Genomic DNA, 22765 nt, shown 5'->3' with positions numbered 1-22765 from the left:
GCCTATTACTCCTTCAGACCCCCACTATTGTTGTTTAACTGCCCAGAGCTAAACAAAAACAATGTGGCTGATCAGTGTATTGCCAAACTTTGTCCCTTTGGGTTGGACATTCCTTCATTTTCTGAACTGGGAGAGAGGCTTTCACTAGATGCTTGCAACAATCTGTCTTGGCATGCCTTAAATTTATTACAATCCTCCCTTTTGTGGCTAGTTTTGTTACAGTACAAACTTGACTGTTTTCTTTAATTTTTGCATTATTGCCAGTTTCCCTTCTTTTACAAAGAGAATTTATCATTTGTTCTAATCATTCAGTAAGGTCATGAACCAGATTAGGATCCCCTCTTCTATCAGACATTAGACACAGATTTCTACTTACAGGCCTCACGGAGATCAGCTTCCATCCTCCTCAACTAGTGGTTGCTTCCTCTTCTGGTGCACTGCTCAAGGAAAGGTTCAAGTTCTGTGGCAAATTCCATGGCCTCTTGAGTGTCTTTGGCCTCTTTTTGCTGCTTTTGATCTGCAAGTCCATGCCCAGCTGAGCATCTACAAACTGGTCCATTGCCAATTTATCCTGGGTATGCCAGGAACACAAGCGTCCACAGGTCCTCTGCCAGTTCAGGTGAGGTTTCTTCTTTCTCTTTCCTTCTAACTCTTAGCTGTCTCTGGGCCAGCTCAGATTGATGGCTAGCTCCAAACTGCATGTCAAAGGCGTGTACAGGTATGGATAATTCAATCTGTTTTCTGGGATAGGTTGTGCAGTACCCTAAGAGCTGGGCCACTCAAGCTGGCTACTAGAACCACCCCTTTCTGTCCACCATCCCAGCCATTCATTTGAGCTATAATGTTGAATAGACCCAAATAAGCCTCCCAGGGAGTTTTCCTCTCCGAAATAGTGGGCTTTTGCATTATTTGAGCTGGGACAGCACAAGCTTTCCCTCTGGGCCTCTGTGGGTTACAAATGGGGTAGGAAATGCTGATAGATATTTCACCCAAGCTCTGACTGCCTCAATTCTTCATCCAGGCAGCTGCCTTCCACTGTGGTCAGTGACCCTTTGATTTATTCTTAGCTTTTTGAATCCTTGCTGCAATTCATCTCAGTTAGCAGTTCCAAAGCCTGTTTGTCTCCACTAATTCATGGAAAAACTTCTGGTATATGGCAGTCTGACTGTGGTCACCTCACCAATCTGTTTTACCATGCCAACCTGGGTGTGTTGCAGCTGGGCTTCCCAATCTGTCCAAGCACTTTGTAGTTGCTGTTCCAACAAGGATCTTATCTCAGAATGCAACTTCTTGCTGGGCATTTTCTGATTTATAACTTGTTTTAAGTCTTCTCTTAACTCCTGTTGCAAAGTCTCCAGCTCCTGTTCTTTAGGTCTTGTTTTAATTCCTGCTTTCTGTTTTTGCTTTTGGCAAGTACCTCCATTATTTGTTTCATCTTGGTTCACCAAGTACACCAGGCTCACAATCTCTCTTCTTGGAAACTGGATCCCACTTCTCACACCAGTGTTGCCCCTTTCCAACCTGAGTAACTAGTCAAAGCTTGAGGCCCTGGGGATGTCTCACATGGGAGTAGAAACTGGTGATAGTCAGATATTTCTTTGATGCAGATTTGTTTGTTTACAATTTAAAGAATCTGCAAAGTCCTGCATCTCTGAATGCAAATAGCAGGAAACTGCTTCTTTTGCTCACAGCGCTAAGAACACTCCTTTCAGCCTGCACTACTAGCCCAAATACCTCTCCCCAAATTTCTTCCAGAGCCAGAGTCACTCTGCTTTCACCTGCTCCCACCAGCTGTGTCTCAAGTATTTTGTCTGTTCTCCCTCCTCTCTACACAAAACATTATTTAGCAAAAGATCCTAGGTGGATTCACGTAGTCCTTCGGTCTTAGGTGGGAACCTATCCTTACAGTTATGTTAATTGAAGGGTGAGTTCACACCTATCAATCACAGTAGGGTTTTACTTGAACCCATAAAAAGGTTTCACCCTACTGACAATACTACTTATGGAAAAGTGGGACTTTCTCTGGCAGTCTGTTAGACCTACATTAGATGGCCTCAGGCTGCAGGCTCTTTAAAGTGATGAAAGCATCACATCATACAATCTCTTGGAGCACCAGCCATGATCGTGCTATGCCAGCCCTGCATTGCAAGTAGACTCCATCAGCAAGACTCCAATGGAAGGAGCTATGATTTAGAGCTGTCCTCTCATGATGGAACCTCTATGGGAGAGAAGACATGCAAACACTAGTTATCCTCCCACAGGAGGTGAATCCTGGGTACTACAGAATAATCTGCTGGTGCAAGAAGTGAACTGAGCACAGCCTCGATTAAAAGTGGGTTTAAAAACAAAAACAAGCAAACAAAACCTCCTGCAGGAGCCCAGTGAAAGCAGGATTAACCACAGATCCTTATTGCAAGAGTAATACAATGACAACAAAGTAGAACCTCATTAAATCACATTAATGACTGGGAAACCCACTGCAGATGATCAAATTAAGCAAATTATCCAGATGCATCAGTGGAAGAAAGAAAATAAAAATATTCCCACCTTCCACAATCAACACTCAGTCTGGCACTAATTCCAGGCCAAAGACCCTCATTTTTTTTATTTAAGTTACAAGCACCTTTCTCTGTGCTGACGAAGAGTCGGTTAAAAAAAAATTCTTGAACTGTGAAATGGAGACTCATATTATACAGCTATATCAAGCTGCGATCCTCATTCCAATGAAATCAACAAAAAGACAAATATACCTCCCACTGATTTCAATGGGCTTTAGATCAGGTTCACAGGGCTCAACTGTGTCTTATTGGAGCCAGTGTGGAAGAGCCAAAGTGAATGCTAGGATTGCAACTGTTGATGGTACCAGTATGATGGGGGAACAGAGCAGGGCACTTTATCTTCTAGTTCCTCTTTGCCAAACCACTGAAAGGCCAATCACAATCTGGTCCACAGTGGTTGCAGTTAAAATCTCAATATTTACACCATGTAGATTTACTGTAGTGCATGTAGATTTACTGTAGTGTTCGAGCAGCCCCACATTGTACCTGCACCTCTCCCCTCTTCTGCCCACATGCCCTGCTCCACCAGCAACTCCCTGCAATCTCTCTCCTAGTCTCCTTTTCACTCCACCTCCCTCTTCTCTGAAGTCTAAGCCCAGACGCCAGGATCCCCTTTGAACCGTCACCTTTCCTCTCCTCCCTTCCCCAGCAGGGATCAACAGCAGACACAGGCTTGGAGGAGGGAGAGGCACACACATAACCAGGCTGGGGAGGAGGGAAAGTTGAAGGAAAATATAAGAAGGTGGTGTTTGCTTTTCCTGACCATTCACAATATTCTAGTGTCAACAGGAGGAAACTGACACTAAAACAATGGGAAGAGGGGGATGTACCTGGAGCAGAAAAGCAGCAATCAGGACTGCAGAATGCAAGGGAGGGAGCAACCTCTTACCTGGGGAGGAAGATGGACTTTCCCTTGACAAGGCTGGAGTAGCTGAAAAAACTTTTATTTAGGGAAAAGGGAAATGATTTTTTTCTTGTGGATCCAAGTAGCTCCAGGGCTGTCTCTTAAGCTGGTAGCATTTTGAAGAGGGAGAGTTCTAAACAGTGCAGAGTTGAGTGGGATTTTAAAGGTCCCTTCAAGATTGCAGCACCTTCTTCCTTAAAGACCTTTAAAAACAGCCTTAAATAATCCAAAACGAGAGCCACTGTTCAAATGAGACTTGGCTGGTTCTGGCTCCAGCCCCACTGTTGAAGTAATGTTGAAACTGCATGCTGAGTTATACCCAGTACAATGCCACTCAGCCATGTGTTGCAACCAGGTGTATAAATCAGGGGAGAAAAAAAGACTGGTGCCTAAATATAATTCCTTTTCTTGTTAAACTGGACATCCCAAGTACCTCTTTTCTTTTCAGGATTTCAGGATTAGAGGGAAATGCTCTATTTTAGGGAGAATGAAAGGCCACTTGGGAGTAGATGGTCCAGAGCAGTGGCAGGCAAGGGCCTGGATGAGGGCTGGACTCAGACATTGTTATCAGCTATTTCTTTTTTGTCATTCACATAGGTTTTGGGTCATGGCTTACATCCCAGCCATCATGTAAAATGCTTCCCTGTGGCCTTTTGAAATGCACACAGAGATATCTCACTGCCAAGTCCCTATCCTAGGAGGGGCGGGGAGAGGGAAGGCTGCAAGGTGATCTCCCACCTTGTGCAGCCAGTGGCCTATGCTTGCCACTGCCATGCTGGAGCCTCCACATTTATTTGTTGACAAAATTTTGCAGAGTTTTAAAATATTGTGCATAGAATTTAATTTTTTGGTGCTGAATTCCCTCAGGAATATGAGTGCTGGGCAGTTGAGGGGGGCTGTGAGGGGGCGCTGGGCAGTGGGGTGGGTGTGTGTCTGTGGGTGGGAGATTGCTGGGCATAGGGATTTCTTGTGGTGGAGATCTCTGGGTGATGGCCACTGGGCCTGGAGGTTGCTGGGCATAAGGTGGTGGGAGGTACAGGGCAGGGGGGCAAAGTGGTGGGGCAAGCTGGCAGCGCAGGGCTGGTTTGGGTCACAGGTGGGAGGGAAGTGCAGGGGTTAGGGGTGAAGGCAGCACAAGTAAACTGTTTTTAATAAAGTGCATGTGGCAAGTTTTCCAATACTGTAAGCTTATGTTTGTGTTGCTTAGAGCAAGTCGGGCATAAGGGCGCCAGTTTAATAATACTGTATAATAAATAATTATACAATAATAAAAATGTGTAGGGCCCCATAAATCCTAAGGATGGCCCTGACAGGGTGAGTACCCCACACAGGCTCTGAATGGGTTAATATGGCTGGAGAGGAAAATTAACATACCAGGCTTGGCTGTGTTGGGGGAAGGGCAGATGAAGCCCTTAACTGCGGATGAAGCCCCGCTGGGGAGAGGACTATAATCAGAGGAAATTGAGAGCAGGAAGTGGCTGCTAGGAGGAGAGGAAGGAACTCTGCAGTTCCTCTCTTTGGGACTAGAGAGGTTGTGAGGAGAAAGCCCGGGGGAGGGGGAGAGTAAACCTGGGGATCCTAGCCCCAGTAGAGAAGGCTGGCAAGCAAGAGGAGGTGTGGTGCAGGCTCTGGAGGTGCACACTGAAAGAAGGGCAGGATTTGGATGTCTAGGGGGAGAACCCAGGATTGTGTTCAGTTAAGGAACAAAGCAGAGGAACTGGAGGTGTACAAAGAAAGGAAAGGTTAAGCCTGAGAAGTTAGAACTTTCAGTTTTGGATTTTGTTGCAGGATTTTCGGGGAGAGCCCTGGGACACCTGCCCCCGAAATAAGGGTGAGCTTAGGGAGGTTGTGGGGGAGAAGGTCTGAGAAAGGCCATGGTAGGAAGAAGCCCAGAGAAGCAGCAGCAAGCTGTTGGACTGAGCAGACCTTTGCTGCTAGTTATATATATGGTCCCTGGCCTGCACCTGGTGTACTGAGTGGCCCCAGGTTCCCCTACCAGCCACTGGTATAGTGGTGTGAGACCAGATAAGTGGACAAGGATGTCAAAGAGCCCTGAGAACCACATGCCCAGAGTTGGGACTGAAGATCTGATACAAGGTCTTGGACATTGGTTTGTTGGACTTCTTGTTAACCTAGAAGGGCTAGACTTAAATGGAGACATGGCCGGAAGGTCAACTCACAGGAAGAAGTGGACCACTGGAGGACCAAAACAGCCATTGGCAGTGGGTGACAGATGGGGATAGAGGCTACAACATGAGGAGGCACTCCAGCAGTGAGGCCAGCCTTCTATATCATGACACAATTAACTCCTACATTAAATATCAAGAAGATTTTAACAGCATCTACTGTACACTGTACTAAAGAATAGGCAGGCATTACTTGTTTGGGTAATGTAGAGGGAGAATCTGAAAATCATCTGTTTCCAGTACTTCTGAAAATCATATTCCCCATCTCCATTACTTTCAGAAACCCCCAATAATATGAGGGCTCTTCTTGTAAGATGTTGCATGCCCTCACAACTGCTCAGTGACTGAAGGATCACGCCCATAATTCTTTATTTGAGGTTTCTCCCCCACACCCCAGTATCACTTTTGATTTCTCAGTTCATTGCATACTTGAATATTAAACTCGTTAATCTTTCTCTCTTTGCCTCCTTAAGGCCTCAGTTCAACAAAGTATTTAAGCATGTGCTTAAGTCCATCCCTATTCAGCAAAGCACTAAAACATATGTTTCAGTCACATTAAAGTCAATAGGATCTACGCTCATGCCTAAAGTTGAACACTTTGATTAAGAGGGATAGATGGCTAAATCGAGGCACCAGAGATGAACCTTTTCAAGTTTTATAAATAATAGCCATGGGGGAAGGAGAAAGGGAAGTAGAGAGAGAAAGAGAGGGTCTGCCTATGTGGAGCTCAATGAAGAACTGGAACCCTTCTCATTGCAAGACTGGGACCTGTCATCAAAGAAGAATGCCCAGGTTCCTATGATATGTGCATCACCCTCACAAAATTGGCATGAAAATTTACCAGTCAAAACACAAATGTCTACTCACATGCCCTTTATCATGATTGAGAATGAGAAACTAATGATACTTTACTTGCCCACTGAAAAATAAAAATGACTTGCCCCAACTGTGTGTATGCAAGGATGATGAATGCCCAAATTAATATTCTTTCATCTTGCGCTCCCTCTGAGAAGCCACCAAGGGTCTGACTGACACAGATTTCAAACTAATGTGAGGAGACATTTTTGAACTTTCGCTGAATATAATTTATTATGAAAAGAGAAAGTTATGAATATTATAATAGCTGGCCTAACATATCACTGCAGAATGGTAATGATAATTATCTTCTTGAAAGGAATTACCAAACAATTGAGATAATCAGCAGAATATTTTACAAGAAGATATTACCATACAGGCATAGCATAAAGGAAGCAGTATTGACCCAAGGAGATGAATATTATGTTTCATGAGTCCGAAAGGCCCTACAGTAATTATAACTCAAAAGTCTTTTCCAATATATTAGAGCACAATTTCTTTTCTTGAGCAAGATATTAATTTTCAGAAATCATCCTTTTAAAGCATTTTTTGACACTTACAGAATTGATCCAATGGGGGGAAGAGAGCAGCAAAAGAAAGTTACCAAAAGCAATGAAGTGCATGTCACCCCCATATCATTAGAGAAGTATGTAAAACAGAAGGCTTCAGTAAAGTGTCTTTATCTTTATAATGGGATCTTTATAATGGGATTTCACATGTCCGTTCTGCGCTCATTCCCATGCATTCAAATAATGTTGGGGCTTTCTACCACAACATAGGAAAAATCCTATGCATTGTAGAAAGCTCCAACTTTGCTCCCGATACTTCTCCCAAGGATAACAGCTAAATATGTAAAAGAAATATCTAGTTGTAGGTGGATTAGGTTGCCAAGTGAGATGTACACACCCTGTGCACGTGGTATGCTCTAGCTAATCAACAGCTCCTGATCTCTCTAAGGCAGTAATTCTCAAACTTTAGTAGTGGTGACCCCTTTCCCATAGCAAGCTTCTGAGTGTGACCGTCCCTTTATACATTAAAAACAGTTTTTTATACATTTAACACCATTATAAATGCTGGAGGCAAGTGGGGTTTGGGGTGGAGGCTGACAGTTCACGACCCCCCATGTAATAACCTCGTGACCCCCTGAGGCGTCCCAACCCCCAGTTTGAGAACCCCTGCTTTAAGGGGAAGATGGGGGAGGGGGGAGGGGAAGAGAAAACATCACTAGCTGTCCATTGAAGTCCTATTTGTGCTCTGTCCTGGAAGTTGAGATCTGCTGAGCTGCCTGAGCTGCCAGTCCCTAGGTTTGTAATTCTCAGGCTGGGCTTTCTCAGTGGAAAGCCCATAGCTAGAATTTGTTTACTCATTCTGGCCTGAGTTTTGATTCCATTTCAAGGCACACTGAAAGCCTATCTATTCACTCAGGGCATGTCGACACTGCAGCTGGGAACGCGCATTCTGGCTTGGGCAGACGGACGGGCACTAGCTCTGCTTGAGTAAGTGTGCTTAAAATAGCAGTGTGGACATTGCGACATGGGCAGTAATATGGGCTCGCCACCTGTGTTCAGACCCAGGCCTGCTCCCAGCTGCAGTGTAAAGATATCCTTGGGGTTTTCCTGAGAGGGTTATTGAGAGTGGTTCGGGAGTAGTTAGCTAGCTGACATTCACTCATTTGGTGAATGGTGGTACATGGCTTTATTGTAATTTTCTATATTTCTGCCTTGTTAACAGGCATATATTTATAAAATGAAAAGGTAATATGCTTTGAACACTATTAAGATCTCCATCAGTTTCACACACTATATTTTAGGTTATATCAATTCAGGGATTTGTATGTCCCTTACTTCAGACTAACTTGCTGAATATATTTTCTCATATTCATGCTCAAGCCCTGTCCCCCTCTGCAATTCTTGCTCTGGAAAATCTCCCTTTAAGAGAAATAGCATGGCTCAGGGACAATTGAGAATGGCCTTATGATGTAGCTAATAATTAAAAAAAAAACACAATGTAACAAAACCTTTCTCATCTTGAGGGTGTTGGGTGCGGGGGAGATGGTCAAAATTTTAATTTTTTTTACCAGGTCTATAGCTGGTTTAAAAAAATTGGATGAAACATGTCCCAAAAAAGTACTATTTTTAAAAATGCAATTCAATATTTCTACCAAAAAATGTTGCCAAAAGATTGAATTTCAGAGAATATTGACAAGTTGTAGCTGTTATCATGATATGGCCAATCATTACCTTTTTCCCATTTTATGTTCCTTTTCTTTTTCCTACTCTTTCTATATTTGTCTTTCTAGGCCATAAGTTCTTGAGCAGGATCCATGCCTTCCTTCCTGCTTGTACAGTGCCTAGCACTGATTCAATGAGGGGATACAGGAAACAAGGCCTGTATTTGTCATAAAGAACAGCATAACAAAGGAAACAATTCATATGTAAATTAAAAGCTCGAAAATTAAAGGGACAGATCCTCTGCTTCTCCTGAAGTTCGTCTGCATCACTGGAGCAGTGGAAAGGGACCTTAAACCAGCCCTGCAGCAGTTCATGAGCTATCTTTGATTCCCTCTTCCTCAGTACAATAAGCATGCACTCAGTGAAACTGAGGATTTCTCCCAGACCATCTGTTTCAACTTTCAGAGTGCACAGTGTACCTGATAGTTGCATGTTCATGTGGAGGCAAACCTCACCTTTACATCCTGTGAAGTATTCTGTAGTATCTGGCTGGTGAATCTTGCCCATATGCTCAGGGTTTAGCTGATCGCCATATTTGGGGTTGGGAAGGAATTTTCCTCCAGGGCAGATTGGAGAGGCCCTGGACGTTTTTCGCCTTTCTCTGTAGCATGGGGCACAGGTCACTTGAGGGAGGCTTCTCTGCTCCTTGAAGTCTTTAAACCACGATTTGAGGACTTCAATAGCTCAGATATAGGTGAGGTTTTTTGTAGGAGTGGGTGGGTGAGATTCTGTGGCCTGCGCTGTGCAGGAGGTCAGACTAGATGATCAGAATGGTCCCTTCTGACCTTAGTATCTATGAATCTATGAATCCAATGGTGCAGGAAGGTGCAGCTAGAGCAGAGGTTCTCAACCTTTTTCTTTCTGAGCCCCCCCCAACATGTTATATAAACTCCACAGCTACACTTGTGCTACAACGGTTAGTTTTCTGCATATAACAGCCAGCGCGTTAGGGGGCGGCAAGCAAGACAATTGTCTGGGACCCCATGCCATAGGAGCCCGCACAAAGCTAAGTTGCTCAGGTTTTGGCTTCAGCCATGGATAGCGGGGCTCATGACCCCAGGCTTCAGCTCCAGATGATGGGGCTTCGGCATTTTGCCCTGGGTCCCAGAGAATCTAACATTGGCCCAGCTTGGCGGATCCCCTGAAACCTGCTTGTAGTACCCCTCCGGGGCCTCGACCCCTGGTTGAGAACCACTGAGCTAGTGCATACAAGGGAGTGGGTAATCTTTGATGCAGGACCTGGTAGAGTCCAGCTCCAAGGAGTTCCAAGAAAACTTCCCACCTGTGAAGGGAGCAATCTAGGGCAATGGAGGTTACTCCAACTGTTAAACTAGAGTAGGTTGCATGGAACTGCTCCAGGACCTTTTTTCTTCGTTCACACATCTCCCCAATACCTTGCTGAGAAATTTGGGCTTAGGACTGGATTCACCCCTTAATGAAACAATGAAAGGACTTACCATTTTGGACATGCTGTTTCTCCTCTCCTGTCACTTGGTGAGACTCACTGTCCTTGTCCGCTCTAGACTCGTTTTTCCCTGGAGAGGCTTCAAGTTTGTTCACACCACTTTGCTGAGTCCCATTTACATGACCCTTGCTAGATTCTGTGCTCTTACTTTCCCCAGGATTTGGTTCTTTGCTGTTTTCTGAGTTGACTGTAATGGTATCCTCAGCTGGCTTTTTCTCCTCTTTTTCTTCTGTTTTCTTTTCGTCTGTTCCCTGATGAGCATTTTCCTCTGCTTCTTTCTTAGCTTTTTCTTCTGTATCCTCAGCAAAGGGAGAACCAAAATGAAGGGGGAAAAATCAAGACCATCAGCATATTTGCCAGAGTGATACCGTATACACTTTTAATTCAATTTCAGCCATGTCCTCTCAAATGATCTTAACTTAGATAAATGTGGAAATTAACATAACAAAAAAAGACACAAAAACAAAACATTTACGGCAAGATCTGCAAAGCACTCAGCATTGGCCTAGCTGTATTCCCATTAAAGACAATATTTGTTATCAAATTTGAAAACCCCACCACTAATGCAATTGCAAATATGGACCCAAAATATTTTATATCTATGTATTTTAAAAAGCAAATTAAGGGAAGAACAGTTCAGCCAGCTGTGTAAAGGGAGGGCGAGAGGCTAGTTTCACCTATGGCATAAGCATGTGAAAATCAAAAAAATCCAGTTTGTCTCATGCTATATCCAAAACCAGCCTCATCTGGAAAACCATGGCCCTTCAAACAGTGCAGCATGCTTCCCTGATTTCAGTCTCTCTCTGCTGGCTTCTTATGCCCTTCTTTTCCTCTCACTCTTCCCCACGTTTTCCTTCCTTTCCTTATGGTCTAATGCTCTGGCTATTAATATTTTACATGTACACAGTGCCCTTCCATCCTGAATTATTCTAAATTGCTTCAAAAAATGCAATGATATACAGTCTACACATGCACCACAGATGTGCAGCCACCTCTGGGGTGGAATTTGCCTTGGAACACCACAAACTAGTTTAGGTCAGAAAGAGAACAGTGGAGTCAAGCGAAAATGAAAGGCAGATAAATTCAGCCCCTTTATCCCCTCTCCCCTAAATCTGCCATTGGGGGCGTGTCACATCAGAAACATGGTCATGTAATTCAGCTGGCCCCTTCCCACCTCAGCTTCCCACTAAGTCAGCCATCTCCACTATTGGCCTTTTCTTTTCCAGGGACAGGATGCCTGTCAGCAGAATTGAGTACCTTTAGGCCTTGAGTACCTCTATCATTAGGCCACCTGTTTTGGCCATAGGGACTTGTTTATGAGTTTTAAAACAACAGAAGTACAGGAAGGGCTGTTAAGCATGGAAACAATCAGCCCTGAGCAATAATAGCATTTCAGATTACGCATGTAAAATAAAGTTAATAAAGAGCAGTAACTTCCCCTTTTAAAAGTAGTCTGTGTTAATGTCCAGCAAACTGAATCTTGGGTTCTGCTGTGACAGCAAATACTTAGAACCAGTGATATAATTATCTTGTCTCTTAGGCAGTTCTCAAACTACTCTAATTCTGAGTAGTACAACAAAAATACAGAACTCTGGCTCCTTTGGACTGCTGAACAATGCCTACAAAGTGCTGAGCACCCTCAATTTAAATCCAGTTGCAGTCAATGGGAGTTGAAGAGTCTCTACGTCTATGCAGAAGGCGCTCTATATCTTGAAGGATCAGACCCTAAGCAAGGGAGTAAGAATTATAAAGTGTTTATTAAACATCTTCTCACATGTAACAAAAATTCTTTTGACAACTGAATCAGAGCAATTTTCTCCGGAAAATCTACCAAAAAGAGGAACAAAACAGAAGGGGAAAAATGTCATTTTTGTAAGAAGCATCAATCTGTATTTCCTTGCCAGCAGCTGACAAAAGTTAATTAATTTTTAAATTAATAAATTATGGATCACATGAAAATATAATTAAATTAGATATGAGCCTCCCACACTTTATTAATCATTTCTTCAGTAATCTAGTTTCCATAGATGGCTCAGTATGCACATTGATCTTATGCCTTAGGAAGTATGATACAGTGAAGGCTTCCCAGATACCTCCCCTGTTTTGGACTCTCTGAAAAATTTGCTAACACTTTGCAACCTAATCACAGGAGACAGACAAAACTCGGTTAAAAACTGCAGGGAACATTAATTCATATAAAGATTTATTACGATACTGCTAGAAATTTGCCTGCTATTAAAATTAGTGTCACAACATGCTTGCTCTGTACAGTGCTTTTATACCTTGAGGCAGATGTTTATTCTGATTCTTAATTTATAATTATTTAATAATGATCTTTTAAGTAGGAAGAGCTGAGCAACAAACTCACTTATTTTGCACACACAGTCCAAGACATTTTCCAAAAATACTATATTCAGTATAATCACATCACATTTCTGTTGATAATATCCTAACAAAAGATACAACAGTGTTATACAGAAACATTACAAATCAATTTCTTCTTTGCTTCTGCTCCTAAATTGTTGTGTAATGTTGCTGTGCACTAATAAATAGCTGTTATGTGCTACACCTAGACTGTGACTGCATTCCAATTAATTAATGTATTAATTATTATTGTTGTTAATATTATTATGTATTTGCAGTGTAATTATGTCTAGAGGCCTCAACAGAGACTGATGTTCCATTGTGCTAGGCCCTCTACAAACATACTGAGCGACAGTCTCCATCCAAAGAGCTTATCTGATAAATAGGTAAGACAAAGTATCAGGAAATAGAGGCACACAGAGGTGAACTGATGTGCCCAAGGTCACAAAACAGGCCAGTGGCAGAACCAGGAATAGAACCCAGGACTCCTAATTCCCAGTCCAGTGCCTCACTTTCTAGATCCCATTGCTCAGCCAATCCAATGACAAGTCCTGTGTTTGTAAAGGTCTTTAGAATGAAAAGTTTTGTATAAATGTGGCTATTACTAAACACACCCAGAAATGTATGAAGATTTAAAAACTGATGAGCAGAGACAAACCAGAACCTAACTAATGGTACACGTGTCCATTTGAATCATGTGACTTCTTAGGCATGTTTCAGTAAAAATCCTTACTCAAAGCACTCACTGCAAATGGGTAGAAAACAAAGTTAAATCCCCAGGACCCACTGGGGTCTATCTAATGTATTTGTTTGTAGGCAATCTGTAAAGTATATATGATTAAGTTCCCTGATGGTCTCCCCTGCATACAGGATTTAGATAATGTAGGTGTGCACTTTTGATAAACTAAGAATATATACTATAATGATGGCAATCTCACGAACAGCAGTCACGTGTTAAAGTGAAATAGATTGGCCACATACATTCAACAGTCATATACCAAAAACCATCTGGCCATACTAATGACTAGGCTCATTTGGTAAACTTTCATTTGTTTTCATCAGATCTTTTTGATCCAAAAAGAACAGATGAAACATGTAAACACCATTTTAAAAAGTAAGAGCTATCTGAAATCAATTGGCAAATAAATGGACTTTGTTTTTTGTTGGCAAGAGAAGCATAAAAGGGGTTGATATTTTGTATGATATGTTTTAACCTCAAGGAAAATTTTATTTGGTTAATAAACTTGTCCCCTTCTACCTCCTAAAGAGGGTTTATAAATGAGGATGAACAATCTGCTTCAGTTAATATAAAAACTGAGTCAAATCTTCCACTATGACTCAAACCAAGTCCAAATCAGTTTGGTTAAAGAACTTTCACCCATCTCCATTCCTCACTAACTAAGAGATTATTATTAATAATAATGGATATAATTATAATTATAATTATAATTATAATTATAATTCAAAGTAGCTCCTAAAGGTCACAGTCAAGATTGAGGCCTCACTGTGCTGGGCACTAACAAACACAGAAGAAGAAAGGAGTCCCTGCCACAGAGAAATGTATCTTGCCCTACAGCGACACAGTTTGATCTTGCAAACATTTACTGCTGGGTGTATGAGTAGTTCTGAGTTCTAGTGAATGGGAGTCTTTATGGTATTAAGCCCCATGGCTGGCAAGTAAGTGTTTGTAGGATAGGGCCCATATACAGTACTGTACAACACTACTGCCATACAAGAAAAAAATAAGGTAATAAAACAAACTGTCTAAATTAAACAATATAAAATATATTGTCACAGTTAATCAAGGATCTGAGCAACAGGCATGCAGCTTTGAAGAGATTTCACAAGCTGTCAAAAAGTCAGATCCTTCTTCTCATTTGAGGCCTGATCCAAAGCCCACTGACTTCTCTTTCCATTCCCTTTCTATCACCTTCTCTATCGTTCTTTCCCCCCCAACACATACACATTTCCAACACCCGTGTGCACAGTATACAAAAAGGTATAAGGTTTTCAGTTGAGTTACATGGTATTCCTGGCTTCAAGTGTGGTGAGTGTTGCTGGCCTCTAGAGGCAGATGGTTTGAGGAGTCAGAGCTTACTTCAGGGCTAACTGGGCAGAAAAAAAGCCTGAAGGGGAGGAGGTAAAAGAGCTTTCAGCCTTTTATTATGAGGCTTGTCTGTTACCTTTGGTTGCTTTTGCTTTCCATTTCTCCCGGTTCTGCTGCACCACCTCGGTCCAGGTGGCTTTAAAACATTTGAAGTCCACAGTGAGTATTGAACAGTTGAGTGAGGCACTTCCTTCTGACCCAGTGCTCTTGACACTTGATCTTTTAACTTCTGAGGGGCTGATGCTATTCAAACTGGGAGACAAGATCACACAATATGATAGGAATCAGCACTTCATATACTTAAATACAGCTAAGGAGTGAAACAGATCCTAGCCAAAAAGTACTATACCATCAATCAGAAAAAGCTAATATCCAAAACTTAAACTTCTTCCCTCTGTTCCTATGCTTGTGTTGGAAGAACCGTATCATGAGACCATTGGGGAAATCTATTTTAGAATTGATGAGATAATCTGGACCATTGTAAGGAACAGAGAGTCTAATTCCAATATGATTTACATTAGTGCAACTCTGTCAATACATTGAAGTTGTTCCCAATTGATACCAGTGTGAGATGTGAAGTCGGCTCTGACTCTATTGATAGCCAACACTGTGAACTTCAATGAGCTCAATGCCATTAATACCCATATATGTTGCCTAATGCTATTAGAGTTGTGTGAAAGTTCCCATTCTCACTTTGCAAAGTTTTCATTATTAAAATTGAAATTTGTGTGAAACTGCACACCAAAAATGTCTTGCATAACTAAATTCCAATCACTAAAAATGTGACCCATTTTGCCCTTACATAAATAGGAATTAGTGCCCTGCAACTCTGTTCCCTTCCTGGATAGATAGAAATACTATATAACCTTTTTATGCCAGCACCTGAAAAATTACTAAATGTCTCTTGAATTTTCTCTGAAGTGCCTGAGGCACTACTTATGCCCTATCTCACCTTTCTAAAGGCCCCTGACTCAATGGTGGGCTAGAGGACTGTCCCACCTCATCATCTCTGGACAGTAGTCTGAATTGGCTCTTAGTTCTAGAGCACTGAATTAGAACCTCTTGTAGTTTCTGGCACTGTCTGCTGCTTCAGTGAATTTTATGTATGTTTAAAATCAAATTCAGATGCAAACAAATTTGGAAGGAACCCAAAAAGCTACAAATATAATTAAGGATCCAGAAGGACTAATGTATGTGGAAAATTTAAGCGCCTAAGCAATTGTTGACATCAATGACTAAGGGCTGGGGTGGAAGGGAATGACTGACTGGTAGAGGGCTTTATAGGTTGTCTAAAAGTAAAGAGGTAGTTGAGCTGCAACATTTTAGTTTCAGTTCCAACCCCCTTCCCCAAAGTTCAAGGACATTTAGGATTCAGGTTCTGGTGGTTTAGATTATAGAAACACAGGCCATGGAATCCAGTTTCTGAACTGTCCTGGATTTAAGAGACATTCAAATATGGAATGTTGGTTTGATCCAATGTCTTTAAATATCTGTTTAGTGTAAAACACCAAGGATGGAAACAAATTATTGAGTGTGGCATAAGGGATAATAAGTAGGAGGAATGGAAGAAAAGGAAAATTCAATTTGATAATCAGGATATATTTCTTAATGGTAGATCAATTAGACTTTGAATCAACTCCCAAGGGAAGAGGTTGAAACTCCATTGCTGGAGACATGAACAAATCAATGGAGAATCTACAATGTCTGGAACAATCCTACACTGACAAAGGGAGGGGCTAAGTGACCAAATAAGTCTTTCCTCTCTCTAATTTATATTATTCTAACTATTCAGATAATGGTGAATAGCATACAGGCTACCAGATTAGTCCCCATTCAAGCCTTTGAATATTCACCTTATAATAGTGCTGGAATTATCCCAGAACCTGCACAGGAGAAACCCTAATAACTCAAGACAGTTCCTTGATAGCTCTTATGGTGGAAGGTCAGGTTAAATGAAAGTGAGACTCTTTACATACAAATTCCAATGAATTCTGATGCAGATATATGCATAAATCGAGCAATTAACCAGGTCTGATTGTACTTCATGATCAATCCATTTCTACTACACTTCCCAACCATATTTCTTTTCAGGTAGAAACCAGGACAGACAGAACCAATAGGAGGTCTTTGCTAATACCCAGTGAGTCCAAATCAGGAAAGTGAGCCTAAAGGCAGAGGCAACACTCATGCACCAAAGCAAACATAGGTACTCACCTGGAACGTCTAAATCCAGTCATGCCAGAGCGGGAGGCTTCATCAATGAGTGGTGTTACAATCTTCTCTGTCATGTCTGTCAGCACAGTAAAAGTGGGCTCCACAATGAAATCAATAAAACCTGAATCAAAACACAGTGGACGTAAACAGAAGAGGTAAGTTTTTATGTTTTGACATTGCCTGTGAATTATCTAGTGTAATAGCGCAGTGGATGAAAAGAATTACATGTTGAAAGAGGAATTGAAAAAAGGACAAGAATGATATTATGCATTAATCCTGACCCATAAGCTGATACTTTGCATGCAATGGTAGCTCCTTAAATGTTGGAAAGAAAGTGTAGAAATTCAGAATATAAACAGATGCAATAGAACTTGTTCTGCATAAGTTTTTTTTGAGTATCTAAGCCAAATTCTTGGGACAGTTGGATGAGACCAAACTTGAAGGATGAAATTTCTGGAAACAGAAAAATAAAAGAATAGTAATAATGATAGACTTCTCTGGATATCTATTCCAAGTGTTGTGGAGCTATCAAATATCAGTGGATTTTTGTGAATATTCTCATTTGAAGGTTTGCCCCGCTTCTACTCATTGAGGGTCAAACATATTCAGATTCTATTCATTTAATTTTTAACAAATTCATATATTATTTTTAAATCAGGAGGAGAAGGGAAAAATACAGAGCTAAATCTTTCCCTCTATTGGCTTGTGTACAAGGGGTAGGGCTGGGAGGAAACAACATAGTACGTCTTCCTGCAAGTCAGTTCTTTGTGCAAGCAACAGGGATGGATCCACCCAGAGTATTTAGGAAAGCACTAAGTTTTGGGTCTGCTAATGTGCGCGCTTATACATCAGCTTTCAGCCATCCATAGCCCTGCCCTGTAGTGACACGAAACAATAACCATAGGGTCAGTAAGGCACTTTAGTGTTTGTAGTCACAGATTAGACACACTGATTTTTAAAGACAGATTTTTCAACTTTATTTTCCCTTCATATTGTCACTGTTCAGCAGAGTTAAGGTTGTTTGGGAGCCCTAACTGTACATTTCCATACTGTAACGTATTTGGATTTATTTTTAAATTTAACCTGAACTCCAGATTTCTTGGATTTACAATGTCTGGTCTGGGGATACTTTACAACACCCTCTAATGTATTTTACTCTAAATTATTGATGTATACTTTCCACTTTAACATAATTTTTTTCTGAGGATTATTTTACTTCTCATCTTTACACTCTGAGATGAGGGTCCCAAGGCCAACTGCCTAGGGCAGGGGTTTTCCACTTGTGATCTGTGCACCCCCAGGGGTCCACAGACTATGTCAAAGGGGTCCATAAAAGATTATCACCACCATAGAACAGTGGTTTTTGACCTGTGGTCCACAGATCTGTGGACTATGTCTAAGATTTCCAAAGGGGTCTACACCTCTATTTGAAATTTTTAGGGGTCTGCAAATGAAAAAAAAAGGTTGAAAACCACTGGCCTAGAGTTTATTTTCATTCCACATTAAAAAGGACACCTAGATCATGCTAGTTAGGGAATAATTTCTTGAGAGACTGCCATTCAGGAACAACGTCATTTGATCATCAGCTTTTGTCCTATATCTTCTGAAGCTATGATTTTCTTTCCAGTACGCCAAAGGACAAAAATAAAAGGCTCTTGCTACATTAATCAGCTGCAAGAGACAGTGATGACAACAAAGGCTGATCTCCAGTCAAACAAAGTTTCCTGCTGCCTTGGATAGAAAGAAAGGGGCTTTAAATAGTTTAACTCTCCTGTTGAGAAATAAAAACGCTGGCCTGGTAATTCTTTGCAATTTGCTGGGTCCCCCCCACCCCTCACCTCCACTTGACCATAGGCCTGACTTTAAGATGTGAATCATCTCTGATTAGACTTGCTCCCAACATTTTCTTTATAAAATGAAGTGGCAGGTGAAAGAATGTGTCTCTTTTCTTCTCTTCCTTTTAAATAAATGGTTCTTGTTAAATTGTTTAATTTCTGTAGAAACGACACATGCTAAAAAACTTTCTCTTTGCATTTCTGGTCATCAAGCATGTTCCCCTGCTGTGCTCTGTGCATCCACAACAACAACTAGAGCTGGATGAAAAACTTCTGACAAAACATTTTCTCATCGGAATTTGCCAATTTGTCGAAATCAAAGCATTTCACAGTGATGGTCCTGATTTTAACAATGTTCTGATGGACCTTTACTTGGTTTCCACCCATTTGGCTCCTCAGCAGCTCACCATACAGACTGCCCCAGAATCAGGGACCTCAGGGCTTCTGGGATTTGTGATTCTGGGACAATCCAACAAGCAGATTGTCAGTAAGTTGGGGCTTCATTCCCTTTTGCAGAGAATTTCAAAAATTTTGGATTTTATTCCAAATTGGAACAAAACCAGATTTTGAAATATTAATATCCTTTGCAAAAAGGAATTACCTTTTCTGCCCACCTCTAATGATGACCTTTCGTAAAGCAGCAAAATATAACATGACCTTAACTTTGAGCAGGGGGGGAACCTCGAGAGGTGATTTAGTTCCATCTCTCCTGATATTGTAAACAAGCTGTTGCGATAGCCTGGAAACTCTATGTCCCCACTAGAAAGTGGACTGAGAACATACACTTATCTCACAAATGACATTCCTTTCATTTGTTGAAAATGAGGGCTGCATGCTGTAGATAATTGTACAATTTGGAATTCATGAGGTACTTACTTCTACAGAGAAACTTAGTAATTACCATTCACTGGCACTATTTGTTAAAAGCTATCAATCAGATAAGCAAATGAATAGGAGCTGAATATTTCCCTAAGAATCTGGCCTCCGACTTTGAGAGGAATCTTACCCTCAACACATATTGGGGAAAGGTAAGAGTTTTTGATTTAATGAAAGAGACACTAAAGATGTCAAGCTATTGCCCATATGTTGAGCAGACTAGAATGAAAACTTTATAATGTTGGAGAACAAGATTTCTAGAGAGATTGTGCCTGTTAATGCCAATTGGACGCAGTTAACTGCACAAATTAAATATAATGATAACTAGCACAGAACTAAATAAATCTCTCTCTGCTTATTGATTGAATGCCTGTTTCTTAAGCTGTAATTGTTTGGATAATGGTTTAATTCACCATTAATTCTGCAATGATTTGCACACTGGAGGCGGTCATAGGTGTCTTTTTATTTAGAAACAAATTCTGGCCGACCTGTGCACGGAATACAAAAGAGGAGGAAGGTAAAAGCAGCTTCTCCACACAGGCTTGTGCCCTGCACAGAAGCTGGGAAGAATTCCTCGGAGAGTGGCCCCGCTCCCTCCTAGGGCCTCTGCAGAAGCAAAGGGCCTGAAAGGGGTGTGTGGAAGGTGAGGCCTTAGCTCCACACACCTTTCCCTTCACACCAGCCAGGAGAGCTGGGAGTGGGGAACATTGTTGTACCCCCTTCCAGAGCAGTGCAGCAGCCACGCACTGCCTGGAAGTCCCCAACAGGGATTCTAGTTGAACTGCAGTTCCCCTGTATTTTCCAGTCCCTGTCTGGTCCCTCTCCAGCATGTCTGAGGTGCCTATGGAGCCATTTTGCCCTTAGTAATAGGGCTCCTTAGAGCAAAGATCAAGTGTATTCTCCTGTGTGTATCCACACAGATATGTATCTGAACTTCTCCAAAGTTCAGGGATGTTTGGATTTAGGTTTCCATTTATCCCATGACAGTGCTGGTGACAGCTGTGAAATTTCAACCTTTTACATTTCTTTCAGCTTGGTTGTAAAATGGTTGGAGGGAAAAACAAAGCCACACCCCCCCCACCCTCAACACCTTTCTTTAAAACTTTCTCCCTCTGTCACATGTTTAGTGTCAGGGGTGTGTCTACACCGCAGTGTAAGCCCAGGGTTAGTAGAACGCAAGTTAGCAAACCCTGGGTTTGTCAACCTATGGCTTGAGTGTCTTCGCTCATCTGCAACCCCAGATTAGGAATTGTTGAACCTTGGGTCCCAACCTGGGGCTCTAGCATGTACATTGTACACTGCATTACGTGGGCCAGAGTCAAGCCACCCATATCCCAGACTTCCTAACACCTGCCCAAAATGTGGTTGCTCTAGTCCTTTGCTCATGATGCAGTGAGGGAAAACTTGACAGTACACAAAAATTGACTGTCTAGAGATCAAAGAAAGTCAGCCTGTGGAATTGTGGGATACTTCTTTTGGACTCCCAGAGCACGAGTCCAGTGGGGCTGCATCTACACTGCATATCCATAGAGCTAGAACTCTGGGTCCTGGCTTGACTCAGGCTTAGACCCTCCACCTCTGTGAGTTCCTGAGACATTGATCTAAGCCCTGGATTAGTGGGATCTGTGTGTAGATGGAAGCAGGTTTAGGCTTGAACCTGAGTTCAAACCCTGGGCTTACATTGCAATGTAAACATACCCAGTGTTTTCTCAGTTACTCCTGCTGTCCCTTCCACCCACCAGTCCCTTTCTCTTTCCATTTCCCCTGCCCCTTGTTCCTCTCTTTCCTTCATTTCCCCCATTCAGCCTCAGAAACCCATTTCCACAACTCCCGGTATCTTCTCTTGCCCCCAGACTCCTGCACATCCCTAGGCCGCTTCTCCCCTCTTCCTTGCCCCTCCATAGTTACAGATTTATTGCCCCCTCCCCATTTCCATGCCTCTCAACCACTTCATGTCTCTTTCACCACTCCCCTACTGCACATTCTCCCCAGACCTCATTCACAGTTTCTCCTGCAGGAGTAGGAGTGGAAAAGGAAGCACTGTTTTGGGTCATTGCAGGCTCCCACCTCCCTTGCTGGATGGGGAGTGGGGAGATGGGGGCAAGAAGCAGTGGTTGGACCAAGTAGAAGTTGGGGGTGGAGCTTGCTGACTGGAGAAGTTGAAACACTGCTGGTGGGTTAGAAGGTTAGGCAATCAATTAAATGAGCAAAACAATGACTTTAGTCAAAAACTTTAGTCTAAAGTAACATGTACTGAAGCCAGGATCCCCGCTTCATAGTGCAAGTGTCTTCTGCGCTGCTCAGGAACCAAGGAATAGCCACCATACAGCCAGGCATGGTACCAGCAGTACCATTTGTGTTAACTCAGTTCCCCTTTAGTACAACTCTCATAAATCTACTAAATGTGATAGCTGTTCAGCTCAGAATCATCCATTTAGGGGCAATAGCGTCAATGGATTTTTTTTTTATTTTTTTCCCCCTCTCTAAACTAATTCAAAGTGATGAGAGCCCAGAGTGATCTTACTTCCATTGGGGGAGAAAAATTTTTTTCCTTTAAATTGCTGCTTTGAGTCCTAAGTGAAGTACATTGAAATGATATACCTATCTGAGACTGAGCTACCATAGTAGACTTGCGGTCACACAGTGGGGAGAAAGGAAGCCCTAGTTCTGCTTCTTTGTCACCCTGGAGAAACAAAATTGAGAGCATATTAGAATATAAGAAGAGTCACTTAACATCTATAACAGCTCTGAACATGGAAAGACCTCTCTCATTTTTTAATTGAAGCTCATGTTACACCCTTAATTGCAAGACTCAGCTTTTTAACGGATAACTTTGTTTATTCTGGGCATCGAAATCCTTCTCTTTAAGAGCTTCTTGCGGACAGGTATCACCTCACTGTCCAACTACAAGCCTACCTCCTCTTGCAGCAACAGCGCCCACTCTATTCTGTATGTCCCCCACCCTATTCTGAAGGGGGCAGCTCCTGTTTCTCTTATATAGTTTACATCACTATTAACAAAAATAAATATTCAGAACTACTACTAAATATAAACCACAATCCTATTTCTCAAACATCTACTCCAGGAACCTCACACTTTTAATATTTTTTAAACAGATAAATCACTTTGAAGGAGATCTAGAGATTGAAGCCATCAGAGATTGAATCCTA

General features: G+C 42.0%; 1 protein-coding gene across 12 annotated transcripts in view; it reads right to left on the bottom strand.

Moving 5' to 3' along the window:
* The window catches only part of PDE1C (phosphodiesterase 1C), a 541496-nt gene that overhangs the window by 54427 nt on the left and 464304 nt on the right, over positions 1-22765 (bottom strand). For all 12 annotated transcript variants that reach the window (XM_043508789.1, XM_038392424.2, XM_043508790.1 and 9 more), the window contains 4 exons: positions 22197-22278; positions 16885-17005; positions 14747-14922; positions 10192-10491 (listed from right to left, as the gene is read on the bottom strand). In XM_043508789.1, coding sequence (XP_043364724.1) covers positions 10192-10491; positions 14747-14922; positions 16885-17005; positions 22197-22278 — 679 coding nt within the window. The remainder of the gene's footprint in view (positions 1-10191; positions 10492-14746; positions 14923-16884; positions 17006-22196; positions 22279-22765) is intronic.

Source organism: Dermochelys coriacea, chromosome 2, assembly GCF_009764565.3.
Source record: "Dermochelys coriacea isolate rDerCor1 chromosome 2, rDerCor1.pri.v4, whole genome shotgun sequence".
Classification (NCBI taxonomy): Eukaryota; Metazoa; Chordata; order Testudines; family Dermochelyidae; genus Dermochelys; species Dermochelys coriacea.
Note: the sequence above shows the minus strand (reverse complement) of the source record. Positions and strands in the feature narration are given on the sequence as shown.